This window comes from Trichoderma virens, assembly GCF_000170995.1.
Source record: "Trichoderma virens Gv29-8 chromosome Unknown TRIVIscaffold_74, whole genome shotgun sequence".
In the NCBI taxonomy this organism is placed as follows: Eukaryota; Fungi; Ascomycota; class Sordariomycetes; order Hypocreales; family Hypocreaceae; genus Trichoderma; species Trichoderma virens.
The window spans coordinates 1,474-22,438 of NW_014013675.1; the positions used below are offsets into that span (position 1 = coordinate 1,474).

Consider the following 20,965-nt stretch of genomic DNA (forward strand, 5'->3'; position numbering starts at 1 on the left):
GTATTAAATCGAGAAGTTAATTCTTAATCCGCTTCTAATTAGTCTAACGGACCGTCTTTTATCCGGGGGCGCCTACCCGGTAGGCCTATTGTCGCGACCATAAGAGCCGGGCCGTGACACCTCATTTCTTGTTCCAGCTCGGTAGATGGGTTTCTGAGTAGTCAAACATCCCAACTCAAGTCGGGCAAATGCGCCATATATCCCCTTGTTGAAATGTCTAGCTTGATAAGGCAGGCACCATGAAAATGTCGACAAGTCGATACGATACGGCGAGAGTACACTATCACAAGGCGGGAGGTTTGTCTCATTTCCTTGGTAGGGGCTTTTCTCTCCTTGGAAAAGGGTTAGGTTCCTACTGTAATTAAGCTTCCTAACTACTATATAAAGCATTTTCCTTCCAAGTGACAATTCGTAACCATCACTTGCAACAACACAACCTACTCTACAATCAAGACTTTCAAAGCTATTCCTTTCATAATGCACTTCTCTCTCGTGCCATGGGCGCTCTTCTCAGCTCTCGCTGCTGCCAGCAATATCCAAGTCAATTATTATTCGGATGGCGGCTGTGCAAATTACTTAACGGCTGTCAACCCTTTCACCAATAACAATTGCTACAACTACGATTACACGGGCACAAATAGTGCCCTTATTGCCGACTGTAGCTTTGCGAATGGCTGTGCATGCACCCTTTATTCAAACTGCGATTGCAATGGTTCCACCCATACAATTGGTACGCGCACCAATGATGGTTCTGCCCATTGTGCCTCGGCTTGGGGCGTTGGATTCAAGTCTATGAGGTGTGGAAAGTTCATTTGAATATTTGGAGTTGGGTAGATGGAGAGGCGGATGGATTGCCAAAATTAAGCTATACTCCATGTCAATCATAACACACTGTTCTTTAGGTTTCATATCACCGCCCAGGGGCATGATTGTTACTATAGAAACTAAAAAAACATGGCTTGTTTATGAGTATCCAATTCACTTAACATCAAAGTTGTTTTACCTCCTCTCTAGGCCCTTGGATTGCAGTTGTCCAGTAGTCCGATGAGCACAAGCCAGCTTGTTCCAAATCCCGGTAGCATTGAAGGGATTATGGTAGAAAAGGACTGCTAAAATTGCAGTTAAAATAACCCGACCTCTGATAAATGAAGTGGATTGATGCAAAGAGCCATTATGTGACGAACCGGGTTCCTATAGTAAACTTCTCTAAATTCATCCATGAATCTAATAAATGTTCATAGATCCAGTCCAATCGACTAAGTATAAAAACCAATGGTTATTATATTTAGCAGATAGTTTAGGTAGCCAGCTGTTATCACAGCATTTACCATACAATAAAATCGAGACCCTGAGAACATTTTATTGATATTACAGCGGCGTGATAAGATTGCCTGCATACCGACCTGGCCCCACCGTAGCATAAACCAAGTACTGCCTGGTTGCATCCTTGGAACAGCTAACCCTAGATTACTTTTCCTTCGCCTTCAACAACCTATGATAGTCATCAGCCTTGTGTCTCTTCTGGCGAAGTTGATTTGTACATCTATGCTATCAAAAAATCATGTAAAAACATTCTATATTATCTATGATGACCCTAAGCTTCGGCGCCCGATTGTCTGTCCTCATGACGGTCCCGGCGATGGCCATGCCTACTTGAAGCCGTTCGCACGTTTAACAGCCGACTATGGCATTCTTGTCATTCTTTATGACCAAATCGGCTGCGGAAATTCTACTCTCTTGCCAGAAATCACAGGCGACATAAACTTCTGGACTATTGATTTATTTATGGCAGAGCTTGATAATCTTCTTAAAGCTTTGAGTATCGAAGACAACTACGATTTTTTAGGTCAATCCTAGGGCACAATCTTAGGAAGCGAGTACCTAACTTCACGTTAACCAGAGGGAATGGAACACTATGTTATTTCCAATGGAGTCGCGAGCGGGAAGCTCTCTTTGGGGAAGCAGCCAGGAAGCTTATTAGCGAGCCACCACAAGAATCACGGGATATGATTCTCAAACACAAGGCTAGTAAGACATACGACGATGCTGAATTTGAAAAAGCGGCACTGGTCTTCCACAAACGACATGTCTGTCGCCTTGATGAGTGGCCTGAGGATTTAATGCAGTCGTTGAACTTACTCAACCTACATAATAACCCTACGGTCTACTTTACCATGTTGGTGGTGAATTCCTATATGAGTGTGAATTAATATTCACTAACTTGGTGCAGGAATGGGCCCTCCGAGTTCACAATGATTGGTCCATTAAAAGACTATTCGGCAGTTGGACGTTTGCATATAGTCCATATCCCGATGTTGATTATAAATAGAGAATTTGATGAGACCATCGACAGCGTGGATATGCCCTTCTTTTACGGAGATCCCAAAGGTAAAATGGGTAACTATTATCAATTCATCTCATATGCCCTGGCTCGAGGATCCTGATCGATATTTCAGTGTGCTCGCTACTTTTAGGTTATCATGAGATTGTATCTTATCAAGTATCAGCTATAATAACATTTGCTCGTGCATGCGAGAAGTGATATTCCGGGTATGGGTATATAGAATTAATTTCCACAAGATGTAACTGCCACGACCGGACCTAAATATGCACTATGGCCAAACTACAGATCCAGATAACTAAAGTCAAGTTACGATGGCTTACCACCCTATATACAGGATGATGAGCCACAATCTTAAGGCCGCAGACTCACCAGGTATAATAGGACGTCTCGAAGTAAGTGACTACTCTTTTCCAGCTGCTAGAAACATCCAAACCTTGCCAGTTATGAAAAGAACTATTGTGCATCCTGGATACGACCACACGCCCGTCACTATCTCTCGGACTGTTTCAGGTCCGAGCCTCGATGGATAACCTATTCACTTGCGCGTATCAAGAACTCTTGCTAGGCGCTCTGGCATTTTGGCAAGCTCATGCAGATTTAGCAACAGCACAAGGTTTTACATTCGCCTATATATGCACCAACTTGTAACGGACGCTGGATTATATCTCGGCCAATAAGCTCGAAGGAGAGCTTCTGGAGGGTCGAAGAAGACTGTTTCATAAAGAGTTTACTTAGTCACGGCAGTGGAGCCAGTGAAGGATACTTTCTTGACCGCGGGAGCGGTGGTGAGGATTTCACCGACGGTCCGCGTATTTTTTGAGGTAGCTCACAATATTCACGACACCGGAATGGAATTCTGCACGGCGGGCGACAAGAGCGAGAGCAGTAAAGTGTGTGTCTCACCTGGGAATTTTGCTACGAGGTACAGCCTGTGGCGAGAGCCGGGACAATTTTCCGAGTAATCATGGCGGCGGGGAAATTCCATCTACATGGCGAGTCTTAGTATGACAGCTAGTTTGATCTTACCCGAGATGGCATGAGGAGGAAGAGGGATTTGTTCTTACGGGGTACTGAGCGCACGTACTCCGACGGGCTCTGTGAAAGCCACACTTCAGTTTCCGGTGACGGATACGGGGATGGTGTCCCAGGTGATGAGCCGCGCGATGTCCTCGTCATTCAGCGAGACGGAGCATTCACGAACGTGCTTATAGTCCAGATGGCTGTTTAATAAGAATTGGTGGTTACGTCGCCAGTACGGCCACTCGAGTATGTCCATTTTATGTCTTCAATGAAAATTTGGTACTTTGAGTAAAACTGGCTTATATATTATGTACATGGCCTCCAAAACTGCCAGTTAACGTGATCAGTATGAATATCAATGGCCGGCATACATTTGAGGTTTTGTTTGGTGGTATATCCAGGCTGCTATAACCAGTTTATAAAAGATTTTATTTTTTTAGTAATATAATTCAATTTAATATTTCAAGTTTTTAAATAGCTAGTTATGAATATTATAATTAAAATAAATATAAATATTACTTTATTAACTATATAATAAAATTTTTATTGACTAACTTAACTATTTATTAATATAACCCCAAAGTCTAAAAGTTTATTTATTTATTTTTTAAAATAGCTAACTTATATTAATTATAAAACTCACTTTATTATATGAATGCCAATTGGTATATCAGTTTTATATTTATTCACGAGCGCCTACTAGGTAGGCCCATTGTTGTAACTGTAAAAGTTATGTTGTACCATTAGAATCCAATTAATACACTTCTCCCTATGTAGTTCAGCTTACCTCGCAGCCAGTTAAATCCAAAATCGCTGGCTTAGCGGCCCAGCTATGTCTCCTATGCATAAATGTCCCATTTCAGAAACGTCTCGACCCTTAGGGTCGGGCTGAGTTATACTGTATCGAATCGGATTACTGTGTAGCTGGCAAATACCCACAGCGGGTGACCTGTAATATGACGTGTCCCAAGCTATACTAGGATTCGTAATAAATTCGCAGATCGCTACGTTCTCGCCGCGGGGTAGTTTAATAAATGTTGTAGCGTTCTGAAGTAAACGCCGGAAGGGTAAAGACTACATTAAGCTGCCTTATATAAATCGCCCTTGCCGTCCTACTTGGGAGAATGTCTGGGCATCATCGCACATTATTTAAGCCCTCCAGTAAAGTCTAACCTGTCTGATTCTTATTTCGATCATTTACCTCCTTCGGCTCTTTTCGGTTCTTTACAACGGACTCTTTGGCCCTAAAAAAACCCGCCAAGATGACAGCCGTAGATATTCGGGTGGACGTAAACCTTTACGATTCCGAGAACAACTCTTCCTCAGTCTCAAGCTGTGTCCCACTGAAGGGATTCGACTCCTCAGGGAAGAAACTGTCTGATCTGCGAAAGATCTTGATCGAAAAGGGTGGTATTGAGGCGGGCAAGTATGTCGAGACCCTGGATTGTGTGTAACTGGCGATTGATGCGATCCTATTGCAGGGTTGGAAGCTCGTTTTGCAGTCCCGCCGGAGCCCAGGTCAATGATAGCACATCCATTTCGGACTATTTTAAAATTATCTCTGAAGGCTCATCGGTTTGTCATCTCTGTTGTCGAGCGTTCCACATATAACCCTCTCAAGCGCTAATACATTAACTCCAAGGAAACAAAGGGCGATGGAGATACCGACATAATCCGAAATGTGTATTTGAAAACGAAATCTAACAAAACAGACCTTACGGACGAAACAAAGGAGTTTCTCAAGAAAGAACTGAACTTAAAGTTTAGTGTATGATATCTATAATTACCAGAGAGCTCTGGCGAACCCTCAATCAGTAACGGCAACATGAGACTGATTCCAAACTCATAACAGGATAAGCCGGAGCTTCTGAAAGCATCCCTAGATCAGCTTGCTAGCTCTTTTGACCGAGCAAACTGGGTCGCGAAAACGGGAGGTGCCACCACGTAAGTTCTAGCTTGTGCTCAGGTTGGTTATTATCTTCTCGAGAAAACTCTGATTTCATGATGCCAGGAGTCCCGCAGATATGTCAGAGAAGGAATGGAACGTTGTGATCCGAAACAATGCCCTCACCAGCGCTCATCGTTTGGTTTTCTCTAAAGATGGCCAAGACAACGAAGGAAAAGAAGTGCTCAAGTTTCGCCGAATTGAACGTGCTCCGTATAGTGGTATGGCACCAGAAGCTTTGTTACTCCAGTTGCTCAACATGACCATCTTCCTAACCTGGATTTAGCATTCATCCTCAAGCCCAGAAAATTCCAATCGCACGAAATGTCTGATGCAGCTGTTAAAGTCGAGGTATGCTTTCTATTAACCCCCAGACCGGATTTATACATGGAAACTGAAATCGATTCTAGCAAGAATTTCACATTCCTCGCTTTGTTGTTAATGATGACTCTTACGTTGATACTTTTGAAACTCACTCGTCGGTTTCCACCTCTATGGCTCGCAGTTCATTCTCTTCCATCGAAGCACAAGCTTCTATGTATGTTAATTATCCCAGATGAAGCATTATTGGCCTTTTAATTCTCACACTAAACGACAGAGGAGGAGGAGCATTTGGATTTAACGCTGCGGTTAGCGCAGGCTTCTCTCAACAGGAGAGCAATGCTTTGAGCAGTAATGCGACAGCTGACGAGAAAACCATGAACATCACCTATAACGTTCGTGCAGGCGACCTCCTGATATTGGTATTTATGATACTGATTTTGGGATTTCACAGTTTCCGAGGGTTGTCATCCATCTGGATCATCATTCTCTAGAACTGTCAGCTGAGTGCAAGTCAGACCTTGATGATGTAAAGGATGTTGATAAATTGATCGATTTCCATCATAAATATGGTATGTCCCATCCGCTATTCCTTATTTATATCTATACTGAACAAAATCACACAGGCCATTTTTTTGCAACTAGAATCGAACTAGGCGGACGACTGTTCTCTTCTGAGAAGTTCAGTACACTGGGCTCGGCATCTGAAGCAGATGCAACGAAAGCAATGAAAATCGCTGCTAGCGCATCTTTTTCCTCTTCGTTTGTTGCCGGCTCTGCTAGTTTTGGAAAGGAAGATCAGTCAAGATCCGCGAGCGGCAGTTCTAATAGGAATATGTCAAGCTCGATCTCCTGGCAGGCCCAAGGAGGTAATACTCTCCTCTGTAATAAGTGAGTGCAACCTATTCACTTGGAACATGAAGCCTCATTTTAATCATTCTTTACACCTAGCCCTCCCGAATGGTGTCCTACTGTTAGCCCTTTCCAGAACTGGAGGGTCATTAAAGTATGTTAGCTATTTCCAAGGGATATTAAAGAGTTGGTTGTGTACAGAAATTTTCTAACCCTTTCATGAAGCAAGAAGATGTAGTTTCGATGGGTGACTTCATTAGCAAGCTACCTGGATACGAATCCACGCGCAAGAAGTTTGACGACCTTGCGATTTCAACCAAAAGAATGGCAACAGTAAGCTTCAAATTACGCCTCACCCATTGGCAGAGAAAGGACAAGGATCAGCCAGAATACGTGACGTTGTACCATGCAAGTCAATTGAGTAAGGGCCACCCTATTCTCTAGAATCTCTGTTCTGTATATATAGGAGGTAGGAGATGATATGCTGATACTCTCTATAGAGAACGACTTCCGGAATCATGTGGATGATATTGACGACAATAATCTCCCGACGGAAATTCAAAGACTCATAAATCACGAATTCAAGGGCTGTGAAACTCGCGTACAAAGCACCGATAATGTATTTGACATTGAAGTCGAAACTATACTCGACCAAGCTCCTCAGGTAAGCTTCGTTCTAAACTTAATAATTTCAGAGCCCTAGTACTAAGCCAATTGCTAATTACAATGCCTCTCGTCCCTCAGCTTGAATTCAACAAACGCTACAAGCTCTATAACCGCCGCAACGGCCGCTGGCTAAAATACCAGAGACTCAACGTCTTTGGAAACGAGTACCCTATCCTCGTCGGTGGCTATGGCAGCGACGCTACGTTCTTTGAGTTCAGAGATGGTGATAGATCTGGATCCATCCGGGCTAATGATCCGCTGTCTTTGTTGGTGTACGATTCCAAGGGTGAGTACCAGGGCCTCCTGGCTCTGGCGTTCGGCCCCAACACGCGGCCGCTGGGTGCGATGCACTACGCTCCTCAGCACGAAAATCGGATTCGGTTTTTGGCATTCGAGCCAGTAGAGCAGAAGTATGTGCCGGCTTCTAAGTAACTCGGTTGTGGTGACCCCGAGTACCGAAGACATTCAGGGAGCATGTCAGCTTCCAGCGCATCGTCTACATTGTTTCAACTAACCATCTTATCCATTCGATACTGGTGCCGCTTCATCTCAGTCGCCAATATACATACTAGTTAATTCTGTATCAGCTTGCTCTGAAAGTGGAATGGAATAGGTAGCACTATATTAAGAGCCCTAGGTAAACCTTTGGAGTAGCGCTACGCAAATTCAGTGCTATAAATTAGATTTAGTAGCGCTACGCACATTCAGTACTATGAATTTATGAGAACTTAGCTAAACACTAGAGTATATTGATAGAATGCAAGATCCTTAAATGAAGCAGTGACAATATAGACAAACATACTCCTGTCGCAGCGGCTGGGATATAACATCTTCCTCGGCGGATGGAAGCAAGGCCTTGATGCCTGCACGGCCAAGTCGTAATAATGCAGGATCCAAACGTGCCATATGATTTGTAGTCATAATGAGGACTCGGCCTTCTTGCGATAACACACCGTCTAGAGCCCTGAGAAACTCAGACAAATATAGACCGCCTCTGGATTTTATTGCTTTAGGTGGACTACCCGGAGTGGCATTCAATTGACGAGACATTGTTGACTTAGCAGCATCAACATCTTCCAGCAACAAGATGCAACGAGGAGGAAGGTCAGCCAACAGAGCACCTAAGTACTCGGCTGTGATAGAGGAATAATTAAGCACGTATATATCCAATCCGCGATGACCAGCCATGGACAATCTTAAATTGATTTACCTGTCCCAGGTGGTCCCTACAGAAGATAGCCTCTTCTATAGGGGATACCTCGGTTGCCATACCATACTTGAGATCTAGGATGGAGAAAAGTCGTCGTGTTCTTAAGTAGTATCGACTTGTTTCCTTCGTTTATCATCACGGTGGAGATTGGTCTGATATCTCTTGCTTTAGCGGCTTTCCATATCTCATATCTGGGCTTAAGGGCCTAAGGACAGAGCAAGGGGATGAACAGCCTGGTTCTTTATATTGAAGAAAGTACAATCGTCGTTCTATTTAGAATATCCTAAAATTCCAGAGCAAAAGTATTAATCTACACAAAGCCTTGGCAGCTTTTATTTCTATCTTTAAGATTTTCAATTCATAGCTTTATTATTAATTAACTCTATGGACATAAATGCAAATATTATATGCAGTTTGAGCTTAAAAATGTAAAAGTTTGCTTTTATATAGAAAGCTGGATCTCCTTTAGATTGATATAGAAGTGTCACAACTTTGACGCAGTGTTCGGCACTGCTGGCCACCGCTAAACAAAGGCTATCGAAGAATTTCGTGGACACACCAAGCTGCAGAGAAACGCATGAGCCGAGTGACAAACCCCCGCGTCAAGAAGGTCGACATTTAATTATACCCGTAGCCCCACCATTCCTCACTAAACATTCAACTTGACATTGATCAAGTCGAACCAGTTGATCACCGAACCAGCCTTTGCCTTTTCTGAGTATAATGGCAATATTGGTATTTATATCCTTTATCGTTATCGCAACATCGTCTCGAAATGTCAAATGCAAGTGGATGGCTCCAAATCAGAGTAGCTGAATCATACCAAACAACGATCGAAAGCTGCAGTTACGATCGTGCAAACACTCCTACTGTTGAAATTTCTTAGGACTATTCTCAGCAGGAACATTATGGCAACCATTTCGAACTTTGTCGAACTGAGACATGCTGACCTATATAATCGAAGTCATTTACTTGATAAGATTCTTTGAAGGAAAGTTGTTGGCTTTTGTACAGGATCCCGTATACACATACTGTACGAAACGGAAAAAGGCATCTTCATCAACATCCTTCCACATGACGCGTTTTTCAGCTCCCTCTTTCATCTGCCCATTACAAGAGTATTTAAAGTGTCGGACTGCTTGGCGACAAGTGCGGAGTGGATTGTATGTTCTCATCCATCCGAGTCTGCGAGAAACGTAAAAGGGGCCGACATTGAGAACCTGAAAGAGTCGGCTGGGGTCTCAGGACAAGAAAATCGAGATTGACATTTCTTGAGTTATGATATCAGGGTACGGATGGAGAGGATAGCAACGCTGAAAGAGTATGGCTATAAAAGTTTGAGTAACTTAATCAACGCTACTAAGCTATTCTTTCTAGAGTCCTATTGTTTTGCAGAGGACAAATTCGCCCCCTTCGTGTGTGCGAGACAAAAGACGTGTTGTTCACCAAGCTTCACTAAGGTAATCGAGAGCTGCTCTCCGTAGCCTCACACAACACGAGCCTCAGGGCGTCATCTCTAGGTAGAGTGAAGACATAGAATACTGCATGGGAGCTCGGGAATCGGTGTAGTGAACCAATGTAAGCAAGCGAGGCTCAATCGGCGAGACCACTCATTGAATTGGCAAGACTCAAGTTTTACAATCACTGCGGAGATCTACTGGCCTTCATCTTCCCATGCAACACAAGAGTCGGACTCTTTGGTTTAGCGATTCTGTGGAAGGCGCTCATGTCGCCTGGCCCAGACCCTTGAGGAGCGGGTCCCGTTGAACCTGTTCTGTCCGTCCCGCGCCGTACGGAGCGCAAAAAATGGCACTCTAGAACGTTACCCCATGGCACGAGGCGTGGGGAATGTACATGTAGTCAAACTTCCACCGCATGTTGTGCACTATAGCATCTTCAGCCTGCGGGGATCACTCAATCACGAGAGCCGGCAGAATATAGTATGTACGCCACTTCCCCGGACCCAGAAATTGGGATCCGGGTTGGCGGTGCTTTAGTTCGGTTTTCGTGTCTGTATCGGAGCACGGGTACGCATGGAATCACGGAAAAGACAAATCCGTGGTTCATTTCGTGCTAGCGGGGCCAGAAGGTGTGGACACTGGCTTGTTACCCTGGTAGACACGTAGTATGGAGAAACACGCGGTGATGGCGGCACGGCCTGGAGAGGAGCCCATTAGTCGCCGTGGAGCAAAGCCTTATGTTGCAGATTCATCTTCCTTATAGAGCGAGATCATGCTTTCATCTTCACGAGTCCCCTGACAGCCGTCTCGCAGCATTGCATTGGGCTAATCAAGAAAGAATCGTAGCAACATCTCTTCGACTTTAGTTATTCGTTCCTGTCAGTCATGGAGGTCACAGAGGAGACCAAAACCACCACAGCGTACGAGTATGAGGACCGCAAGGCGTCAGATGTGCCTGGCGCAGACGCTGGATGTGCCATTGCGGCGACTCTGCAAGAGGCACACGCGGTTCCGAATCCATGGGCCTGGGGTCATGTCCAGCTTTACCTCGTGTGCGCCATTGTCTACTTGTGCTCGACTATGAACGGTGAGTCTTGTTACCCATGAAAATAGGAGATAAAAGTCTCGACAACAAAGATAGAAAGACTAACAAGCTGTGCGAAGGTTATGATGGCTCCCTCATGGGCTCGATCAACATTATGCCCGAGTACCAGGACTACTACCATCTCGGACCGAATGGCTCAGCGGGCACGGGCCTTGTATTCTCAATCTTCAACATTGGTCAGATGATCGGTGCTCTGTTTACCTGGTGCAACGATTGGCGCGGCCGGAAGTTTATGGTCATCTTCGGGTGCGCTGGCGTTGTGGCCTGCGCCATCTTTACGGCAACCGCTCCAACTCTAGGCAGCTTCATCGGCGCCCGATTCCTCCTCAGCTTCTTCTCAACCTTGGCTAGCTCGGCAGCACCGCTGTTGCTCGTAGAGGTGGCTCCGCCGCTGCTTCGTGGTTCCGTTGCAGGAGGATACAACACCTTGTACTATATGGGCAGCATCATCGCCACCTTTAGTAAGTTACTACCTTTATCAGGGAAGTAAGCTCAAGTATGCTTTGCTGATTTTAGAAAAAAGCCATATACGGTTGCAACCTCCATCTCGACGGCAACATCAAGTGGCGCCTGTCCCTGTGGCTGCAGGCCGTCTGCCCTGGCCTTGTCGTCCTCGGCTGCTGGTTCATCCCGGAAAGCCCACGATGGCTCATTGCAAAGGGCCGTCACGAAGAAGCACGTGCATTCCTAGTCAAGCATCATGCCAACGGTGACCCCAACCACCCTATCGTCGCTGTAGAGATGCGTGAGATCGAGGAGTCCCTGAGCAGGGGTGGCATCCGTACGGCCCGCGATTATTTCAACATCAAGGCACTATTCAAGTCGCACTCGAGGCGATACCGGATGCTGCTAGTCATTTCGTGGTCCTGGTTCATGCAGTTTTCTGGAAATAACGTCGCCAGTTACTATCTCCCCACGATGATCAAGGCTGTGGGCATCACTTCTGTCCCAATGGCCCAGCTCCTTAATGGCATCTACGCTGTGACGGGATGGATTGCGGCGAGCATTGGAGCGCGCTGCCACGATGTGGTTGGACGACGCAAGATGTTCCTATTCTCGACGGGAGGCATGGTTATCTGCCTCGCAATCATCACAGGTGCAACCGCTAGGTACCAGATCGCGCACGATGTCCAGGCTAGCTCTGCGATGATCGCCTTCATCTTCATTTTCGGCGTCGTCTTTGCCGTGGGATACACTCCCATGCAGCCTGTGTATTCCCCCGAGATTTTAGCAAGTATGGCACCGCTATTTGTCTACTTCATCTTACGCCTAGCAAAGTCTTCATAATCACTGGCTAACAATGACGCGTATTCAGATGACATGAGAGCCAACGGCGTTATGGTATCCTCCATTACCTCCGGCTGTGCTGGATTTGTAAACACCTTTGCAGCCCCTCTTGCTATGCAAAACATCACATACTGGTTGTAAGTCGCCCTCATTTTACCCCAGCTTAGGAGTTCACCATAGTTTCTCCTTGACCACGGCGCACAGCGGCTAATTTCAGCAGCTACGCATTCTTTGTCTTCTGGGACATCTTTGAGTTCATCTTTATCTACTTCTTCTTTGTTGAGACCAAGGGTCGCACGCTTGAGGAGCTGGATGCCGTGTTCGACTCCTCCAGCCCTCGTAAGGCGAGCACGAAGCGAATCATTCCCCACGATGCATCTGGCGACTCCAACTCAGTGTAGCTTATAGTTGGCAGCCAAGGGCCGGCTCGAAAATAGCATGGAGTGGTTTCAGCTGCTTCTCGAGCTTTAAAGATATGTAGCTATAGGTGTCGGGTGCAAACATAACGGTTGTAGTTCATGAGTTGTAGCTAAATTGAACTTTTACTTGTCTCTTCATTCATTCATGGAAATGATTTCATTCACAGTCTCGGCGTGGGATTTGTAAATTTTCAACCTTTTCTTCTTCTAGTATAGTAGACACAAGGGAGTTGTGGATCACATTAAAGCGTTACATAGTACATTGAAGCGTTACATAGTGTTCTGCCCCCAGAACGGGTCGAGCATGTCTAAAGAGTCAATGTTCATCGAGCCGCCCATCGCAGCGTCTTGTTCATAGCCCAGAAACCCAAAGTTGAGCCCAAAGTTAAAGTCCAGCCCCTGCTGCATCGGTACGCTGCCAAACATGGCAGTCCTCTGTGCCATGTCTCCACCCACTGCTCTCGTCATGTTAATATCGTCAAGTAGTTGTTCGGAATTGCCATTATTGTTGGTGGCAGATATGGCGTCAGGGCCACCGGACATGAAAGATGTGCTGCGAGCAGGATCATTCTCGTCTGTTACGTCCACCTTGGCACCTTGTGTAGCTGCTGCAAAGACGCGGCCTATCAAGGCGCAGCTGCGGTTGGCAGTCAAAGACCACGGCTTCATGGCTTCAAGGAGGCTTAAGACGATGGGAATTGCGCGACGACAAGGCTCCATGACTGCCTCGTTCGGCATGTTTCTTGGGTTCCACAGGAGGATAAGTAGAGGAACCATCGAGGCCTGATGCAGATACCAGGCAGCCTTCCATCCAGCTATTCGACTGGGAGTCCACTCCCGTTCGACATCTTCCACCGTCGCAATTGCAAGCGCCAGACACATCTTTACCGCGGCCGCATCGTCAGGGCTGCAATCTTCCCAGTCGCTACATCCGCTGTTCGCCAGGAAGAGAAGCACCGGCCGGTGCAGTAGCATGCGTAGGTCCTGATACCGCCACTTCATGAGGCTCTGCGTGAAGCGCCACGGCGCCTCATCGCCCACAGCGTCCTGGTAGCTCGCGTTGTCTCTGCTAGCTTTCTGGGGGCTTCTGGTCCGTGATGATGGCCACGATTGCGACAGGTGCCAAGCAGCGAGCTGGCTGTCGATGTCTTGCCGCAGGGCCGTGGCTATAATGGGCGAGACGGCGAATGCGTCCTGAACTCGCGTAGCAATCTTGGCAAACTTGACGCTTTCGGCAAGCTGTCGCAGAAGCTCGGCATCGCTGGTCTGGTCTGTTTCATCCTCTGTTGATTCATCCTCAGCTACTCTCCGTCCATCGTCGCCGACCTCATTATGAACATAAGAGCCATTCTCCGCCACTCTCCCGTCAGGGATTACTATGTTCGTCGCCAACTCCCAGCGTCCAAACGACGGGCGCCCGGTCAGCATGGTGGCCCACGTATCTACGCAGAAAAGAGTCCACCATGTGCGACGTCGCGTCTCCAGGGCCTTTTGCAAGGCTGCCGGGATAGAAGACGGGGGAGGGGCCGTCAGAATTTCCTTGTGTAGTCCCAGGGCGCCGGCCATGCGGATCGCAGCTCCAAGAATACCATACGCCATGTTAGGACGGTTCACGTAGTGCAGATACTCCCCGCCCATCAGCGCTAAGGTCTGCACTGTCTCGATGTGGGAGCTGCCAAGGGCAGTTAGGGGCAGCAAAGACACGGCCCTCTCGTAGTAGGCGGCGTGCTCTGCCTCCTGGTCGTCCGACCTTGCTGCGGCGACGCTGCCGAGAGCGAGGACCATGTTCGCCAACGCTTGCCAGGGCTCGTCTTCCCGGCTCTTCGCACCGGCGAACTCGGCTCGGAAGACCGGCTCGTCCAGCATGGGCATGTACACGTGGAACGTCCGAAAGTAGGCGTCCACCAGCGCCTGGCCCCGACGCGACCAGGCCACTCGCGTGGAGAACGCTGGCTTAGGAAGTTGTTGCTGTGACAGTGTCCGCGTCTGGGATGGGCGACGCGGCCGCACAGAGTCCGATGTCGAGCTGTAGCGTCTATCACTGTTGCTGGCATCGCTTTCACCTCGCATCGGTAGGTACACCAGAGGTCTTCGCGGGAGACCCGGCGCAGAATCGGAGGCCATCTCCTGTCTTAGTGAAGGGCGCAGCTTCAACATGACAAGTAGAGCAGCTCGTATAGACGATATCCCCAAATAAGATACCTGGCGGTCCAGAGCAAAGGAGAGCGCGTTGACATCGTCAGCCTCTGCCGGCACATGCTCCTGCTCCCGTTCGCGCCGCTCCTCGTCCCATTCTGCGTCAGGCGTCGGAACCGGCTCCAGGATTGTCAAGCCGCCATCGTTAGATTGCAACGAAGCTGCTGTACTTGCTGCGGCTAAGGAGCCTGGTTGCGAGGGCGTAGCAGACAGTGGTGAGCGAGCTGCCCTGGCCTTTGGCTTTGGAGACTCGCCGCTCATTGGAGACGTGTAGATATCATTTAGAGGTGATGGGTTTCGGACCGCTTCCGGCCGTGCGCCGTTGTGCGCCTCTGCCGCGCTGCGTTGGTCTAGGCGAAGCAGAGCGATGAGATCCTCTCTCGACAGCGGGAGCAGTTCCTGCACGTCGTGTATTGGAAATAGTCGCCGAAGTATAGAATGGCAGTCAGCCAAAGAGCTAGAGGCATCTTCAAGGGCTCTCTTAGAGGGCATTACGCGTGGTCGAGGCGTGATGTAGTAGCATCGTCTTCGACGTGCCCTCGAAGACGCCGAGGATGAGAGGCATGGCCCGCAGGGATAATTGCCGTCGCATCGGCTACAGACAGGTAAAGAGATTGAGACACCGTCAGCATCTGGAATCGTAGCAAACATGGAGCAGGTAAAGACACTATATGCATAAATGGGAAAATGAACACGAAAAGATCACTCACACCTTGCGCTTCTTACACTCTGTGCAGGCGGTGGGGATGTGGCTCCTCTTGGGCGCGTGTCTGTTTTCCGGCTGGACATCGCTGGCGATAGCGAAGGCCTCGTTACTCGGCTCGAAGACCTGGAACGCGTGAAATGCACCGGGTCTTGGTGGAGAGCCCGCCATTGTGACGAGCAGTCATGCCTTGGCCGGGGATGTTTGACCGAGTCTGTGACAGGCCAAGGGAGGAGAGTTGCGAGGACTGATGAACAGCGGATGAACAGCGAAATCGGAGAATGCGACGCTGCAGTCAATTGCAAACATGGGCGCTAGGCTAGGGTCACTCTCGATCAAATGATGACGGCCTGGCTCCAGCGTAGGCCTGCGGTTTGCAGCGGCCGGCGAAGCTGTGAGGGGAGTATTGTTAAAAGTAGAGTGTGGGAATGCGAGGTTGAAGCCAATACCCCGGACAAGTAATTACAAGGTTAAAAAATCTCTAAGTCACTGGGCCGCATCAACCACCATCGCTGCTAGTCACAGACGATTATAACCCGAGATTGGTTAACACGTTGATGAGTATAGTACTTGAATCCACGCAAAGAAATATTACTTTAGATATAGATCTATTAATTCTATAAAGCACAGCTTGCGCCACCGGCCGCTCATCTTTCTCTGGCAGCCAGCTTTGCCCACGCGATGATAGCTCCTAGTGAGAGCCAGGCTGGGAAAACCAGGTGCTTTTACCGATTAGGGTTGGAGCGAGACGCTACACCAGCGACCAAGGAAACATTGGTCCGGGGTCCTTTGAAACCTCTTCTCAGGGGCATCACCCCGCAGAGGCCAGCCAGACAGGATAGAGCAAAACAACAACCGAAAACGACCTGTGTGGCCAACAATGTTTGGGTCTGCTATATCATTACTCGCTTGAATCTGTTCCAAAATAAGTAGAAGATCCATGTATGTAGGAGCAGGCAGCATTGCTCTCAGATTGGCTCCCTTTCTTCCCCAGATTCGATTGTTACATGTGGCGGTTTTCTTCCAGGGATGTGGGACGGTGACTTCTCCAAACTACATACTTTGTATAGGTGTGGCCCCATGGGGCTGGCTAGACCAGAGTTCAAATTCCGGTCTACACCGTATGTGGACGTGGCACACGCTCGCGAAATTATATAGTTCCTTTAGGGCGACTGCACCAATAACTTGTCTCTTCAAAGATCCAGACCACTGACCCAATGCTTCAGCTGTAATGTGTACGAAGCAGTTTTGACATTTCAACTCTTGTAGAGCTGTAAACACTATGGAGTGTTGGTATATACAATACGGGGGATTAGTGGGCTCTTTTAGTGGTTTAGCTCACTGTAACCATTGCTTGAGAACTATGCATCAGCTGAGACTGAACTATTTTAGGACTTTCAACGATTTCAGGAATCTCAACCATTCTATTACTTAATTGGGTAAAGATCAACAGCTCTAGGCCAATTACAAAGCTGGATTCCAGCGACTATAGCTTATAGTGGATTTAGCGGATGATACACTTGATTGCATACTGAAATTAAAAGAATATTATGGGAAAAGTGCGTAAAAAATGGGAATTAAACAAGGAGTTGGTTAAATGCACTCAATTTTATTCATTTAGACCGCCACACCATCCACCTATCGCAAGAACCGCTGTCGTTCTTACTTTTTGTTTTGTTAATTAAATTATTAATTACGCTCAGTGCCACGAGCTATAGCGTTGTGCTGCGAGTTGCAGCGTTGTACGAGTATGCTATAGCGCGTGCCTGCTGAAAGCTACTATAAGCCAAATCCTGCGTTCTGATTGGCCAATGCGGAACCTCAACGGTTTAAGCATTCTCAACGATTTGATTTCCAAAGTTCCTAATACGGATGCTATAGGGCTAATGGCCTGTAATTATAGAAGGGTTATAGCGATTGATTAACGGTTGTAGGCTATTTTCCAACGATTATAGGGCATTTTCCAATAGTTTGGTGTCACCTAACTATTAAAAAGGCAGCCCGATTTCCCACTACTGTACCTTACAGACATGCAGCAGGCATCTGACCTCTGTTAATTGGCGCTGATGCTCGTACTCGAGATGCAACCACATAATTGTGGCCTGGTTGAAGCCCATTCGTCTACATGCAACCGTATGACGAGACGGGTACTCTTTGTGTTTCAGCCAGAAGCTGCATGAATTGTATTTCGTTTGCTTTGTTACATTCTCTAGGCATTGACGTGAATCAGACTACTAATACCGAATGGGTATGTACAGGTAGATAACTGCGAGGACTCTCACAGCTCAAAGTTCTCTTCCAACTCCCAGTCATACAGAAAGCGAGACTGGACGGGTCTGCCCTTGAGACCCTGAACCTGGACCTGCACCGTCTCCCCGGGCACCAGATCCAAGAAGTTGTCCTCGAACACGGCATCATCACCTTCTTCAGTCATGGGTACCGACAGCATGACTCCCTTTACTGGCGCAGACGTACTGACAAGCAATTTGTCGCCAGTTCCATCTTCACCAGCCTCATAAGAGATTTTGACGGCCAGGTCTCGTGAGAGCTGGACTAGTCGAAGCGGCTCAGGCCAGGAGACCCAGCGTGCTAGAACAGTTCCTTGACCATCTTCCAGATAGGCTGCGAAGACGGTCTGATCTGGGTTGGGGATGTCGATGTTGCCTATTTCTGTTGTCTGGTTCGGCGGCAGCTCCAACTTGTGGCCATCTTTGAGGTTGCCGCTGCTATTGGGGAGCTCTACAGGTGATCCCGTGACAATGTCAAACATGCGTAGCTTCAGCGTGGCATTGAGCGCCTCCAAGGAGCCATTGACGACCCAAACATCCGCTGAAGCCTTCTCCGGCAGGTATCCCGTCGTGATATATGGCGGCTTCTTCGTCACCGTCCGCTCCATTCCCACGACGGCCTTGGCCAGCGCCCTCTTGGTGATGTAGTACGCCGGCTTGCGGTACATATCCACATCCACCAGCGCCCAGCTTGAGCCCGGCCAGATGTCGTTGAGCTGCCACACTAGTACACCAGCGCAGTTCTCTTCCTCCGGGCCCCTAAACTCCCGTCGCCAGCAGTTGTACGCGTATTTCATCGCCTCGGCCTGCATGTACTGCGTGCAGTATACGAAGTCGCGCAGCGGGTTCATGCGGAACCTGAAGTTCTCGCCCATGTACATGGGATACCGCCTCCCGTGACCAGGTCCCTTGTCGTGAATGTCGAAGGTGCGGGACAGGGAGTGTCTCTCGGAGGGGGAGGTGATGGCACGATGAAGCGTGCGCAGCGAAGGGCAAGACTCAAATCCGAACTCGCTGATGAAGCGAGACGTGTAGGCCTTGTAGTCTTGGTAAGGGGAGAGCTTACCATGCCAGACTAAACAAAGAGTCGTCAGTATTCCAAGCCAAATGCCACATGTGCACGGGAAAACATACCGTCCCAAATATGCGTGTCACCCACCGTCGTATCGTTGGAAAAGGATCCTCCGTAGGGGCTGCTTCTCCAGTAGGGCACATCGCCACCCAGCTTCTCCACGAGACTAGGGAGCAGCCTTTCATAGATCTCACGAGCAGGAAAATTGGTCTCGTGCCATGGGCCTACTTCGTCCTTCATGTCGAGCTCCCAGCCAAATCTCTCCGCCAGCATGTAGTCCTCATTATTGCCCGCCCACAGAGCGAGAGAGGCATGATGGCCAACACGTCTAAGCTGTTGTTCAGCTTCCATCTTCACATTGTCCATGAAATCCTGAGATGCTGGATAGTTGCCGCACGCAAATAAGAAGTCCTGCCACACGAGCAGCCCTAGTCTGTCGCAGATGTCGTAAAAATCGTCCGACTCCACGATGCCGCCGCCCCAGACCCGGATCATGCTCTGGTTGCCGTCCTTTGCAAGCTGCAACCAATCCTCATACCGCCGGCGAGTCGTCCTAGGAAGCATGAAGTCGTTGGGAATCCAGCAGGAACCACCAGCGAACAAGCAGATGTTGTTGACCTCGAAGACAAACGAAGTGCCCTCCGCATGTTTAAGGCTATGCTGAAGCAGTCGCAGTCGGCGGATACCAATACTTTGAGACCTGCTGTCGTAGTCTGGTATCTTGACAGTGACTTGATACAGCGGCTGTGCGCCGTATTGATGCGGATACCAGAGCTGTGGGTTCTCCACGACGAGACTGGTATTGAATTTCCCTTCCAAAATATCAAGAGAGCTTGTTTGTACCACAGACCCAGTAGGATCCTGAATCTCGACAGTAGCTTTTTGATTTTGATCGCAGTTCTCAACACTTCCTTTGATTGTGAGTGTTGCCCTCTTCAGATCTGAGTCCGTTTCTTGGCGAACCAAGAAATCATCGATTCTCTGCTCAAATATCTCGAGATAGATTGGCTTCCATGGCCCACACGTATTAACAGCTGGACCCCAGTCCCAGCCCTGGAATCAAATCAGCTATACATTGCCCTTGGCCGTGGAGAGTTTCAAAAATTCTCTTACCCAGTGATACTGTGCTTTTCGCAGGAACAGCCTTTCTGGCCCACCAAAGTGAACGTCGGTATCGTTGCCTTTATAGCCAATGCGACTCTTCTCTCGGCGTGCAAACTCCGGAGCGTTGGAGAATCGCAATTCCAGCGAGTTTGGCCCCTGCGATCCCTTCAGTAGCTTCGTTACGTCCACTCTATGCTGCACATGCATGTTATGGCTTTTGAGAATACATGTATCGTTCAAGAGCACATCAACAACGGTGTCTAAGCCCTCAAAGACCAACACAGCTCGCGTCTGGGGCCCCTGAAATTCCGGCTGGGGCACCTGTGAGGTACGATAGGTCCAATCCGCATCGTTAACCCACAGACAGTCCAGCTCATGATCATCAATGTAAGGATCAGAAATCAGTTTATGATGTAAGAGGTCGATGTGCGCCACTGTAGGAAATTGGGCCACGGGTAAAAAGGAGGAGGCCGCAGAGTCGTTCAGCGAGCTGCGCTGCTTGAACTCCCAACCCCCATTGATTGCCGTCTTCGTAAGCTGCATCTTTTTTTTTTTTTCTTCTTTTTGGCTTGTGATGTCGTTGTCCAGAAAAATCTTAGCTCTATTCTGGAGCTACAGATCTGGCTCATGCTCGTATGTATAACCAGCTGGCCAGGTGGTGGTGTCCAGTCGTTAGTTATTGCGCTATACCTCATTGTGGCACGGATTACACATTTCCGTGACTTTGGTCACCGCCGCGTCTGCAGCTGGAAGGCGCCATTGCTATGCCCGTTCGCCAACCCCACGGTAAATTGGCCCCCTATTCTGCAAGGATGCGGGTATTTGGAGAGGGGTTCGTTTTTGCTCACTCTGGAAGGCATGAGGATCGTGCCATGGCACTAAGCAGTGGCGTCCATCATTAGCCAGTATCGTAAGCCTACCAGACCCCGCGCCAGATGCCTCGGCTTTGAAACAAGAAAATAGAAGTTGATAT

At 48.2% G+C, this 20,965-nt stretch overlaps 6 protein-coding genes across 6 annotated transcripts; 3 read left to right on the top strand and 3 right to left on the bottom strand.

Moving 5' to 3' along the window:
* Positions 1–477: 477 nt before the first annotated feature.
* Positions 478–816, top strand: TRIVIDRAFT_153055 (uncharacterized protein; the record flags this gene model as incomplete). The annotated part of the gene is made up of 1 exon (XM_014099851.1): positions 478–816. The coding sequence occupies one exon, from the start codon at positions 478–480 to the stop codon at positions 814–816; it is 339 nt and encodes a 112-aa protein (XP_013955326.1).
* A 4,572-nt stretch (positions 817–5,388) lies between these two features.
* TRIVIDRAFT_170891 (uncharacterized protein) lies at positions 5,389–7,914 on the top strand (the record flags this gene model as incomplete). The annotated part of the gene is made up of 10 exons (XM_014099852.1): positions 5,389–5,530; positions 5,596–5,660; positions 5,720–5,847; positions 5,908–6,025; positions 6,085–6,202; positions 6,257–6,521; positions 6,582–6,636; positions 6,708–6,903; positions 6,983–7,146; positions 7,227–7,914. 10 exons carry the CDS (start codon positions 5,389–5,391, stop codon positions 7,578–7,580), a joined length of 1,605 nt encoding a protein of 534 aa, XP_013955327.1.
* Positions 7,915–7,916: 2 nt separating this feature from the next.
* TRIVIDRAFT_53464 (uncharacterized protein) lies at positions 7,917–8,198 on the bottom strand (the record flags this gene model as incomplete). Its single annotated transcript, XM_014099853.1, has 1 exon — positions 7,917–8,198. One exon carries the CDS (start codon positions 8,196–8,198, stop codon positions 7,917–7,919), a length of 282 nt encoding a protein of 93 aa, XP_013955328.1.
* A 2,505-nt stretch (positions 8,199–10,703) lies between these two features.
* TRIVIDRAFT_53472 (uncharacterized protein) lies at positions 10,704–12,351 on the top strand (the record flags this gene model as incomplete). The annotated part of the gene is made up of 4 exons (XM_014099854.1): positions 10,704–10,905; positions 10,983–11,384; positions 11,447–12,157; positions 12,239–12,351. 4 exons carry the CDS (start codon positions 10,704–10,706, stop codon positions 12,349–12,351), a joined length of 1,428 nt encoding a protein of 475 aa, XP_013955329.1.
* An 881-nt stretch (positions 12,352–13,232) lies between these two features.
* Positions 13,233–15,687, bottom strand: TRIVIDRAFT_113604 (uncharacterized protein; the record flags this gene model as incomplete). Its single annotated transcript, XM_014099855.1, has 5 exons — positions 13,233–13,895; positions 13,968–14,563; positions 14,672–14,994; positions 15,094–15,420; positions 15,536–15,687. Coding segments are annotated over 5 exons (2,061 nt in total), but the record flags the coding sequence as incomplete, so codon positions are not given.
* A 2,119-nt stretch (positions 15,688–17,806) lies between these two features.
* On the bottom strand, positions 17,807–20,535 carry TRIVIDRAFT_59965 (glycoside hydrolase family 2 protein; the record flags this gene model as incomplete). The annotated part of the gene is made up of 3 exons (XM_014099933.1): positions 17,807–18,891; positions 18,951–19,941; positions 20,002–20,535. The coding sequence occupies 3 exons, from the start codon at positions 20,533–20,535 to the stop codon at positions 17,807–17,809; spliced, it is 2,610 nt and encodes an 869-aa protein (XP_013955408.1).
* Positions 20,536–20,965: the final 430 nt, after the last annotated feature.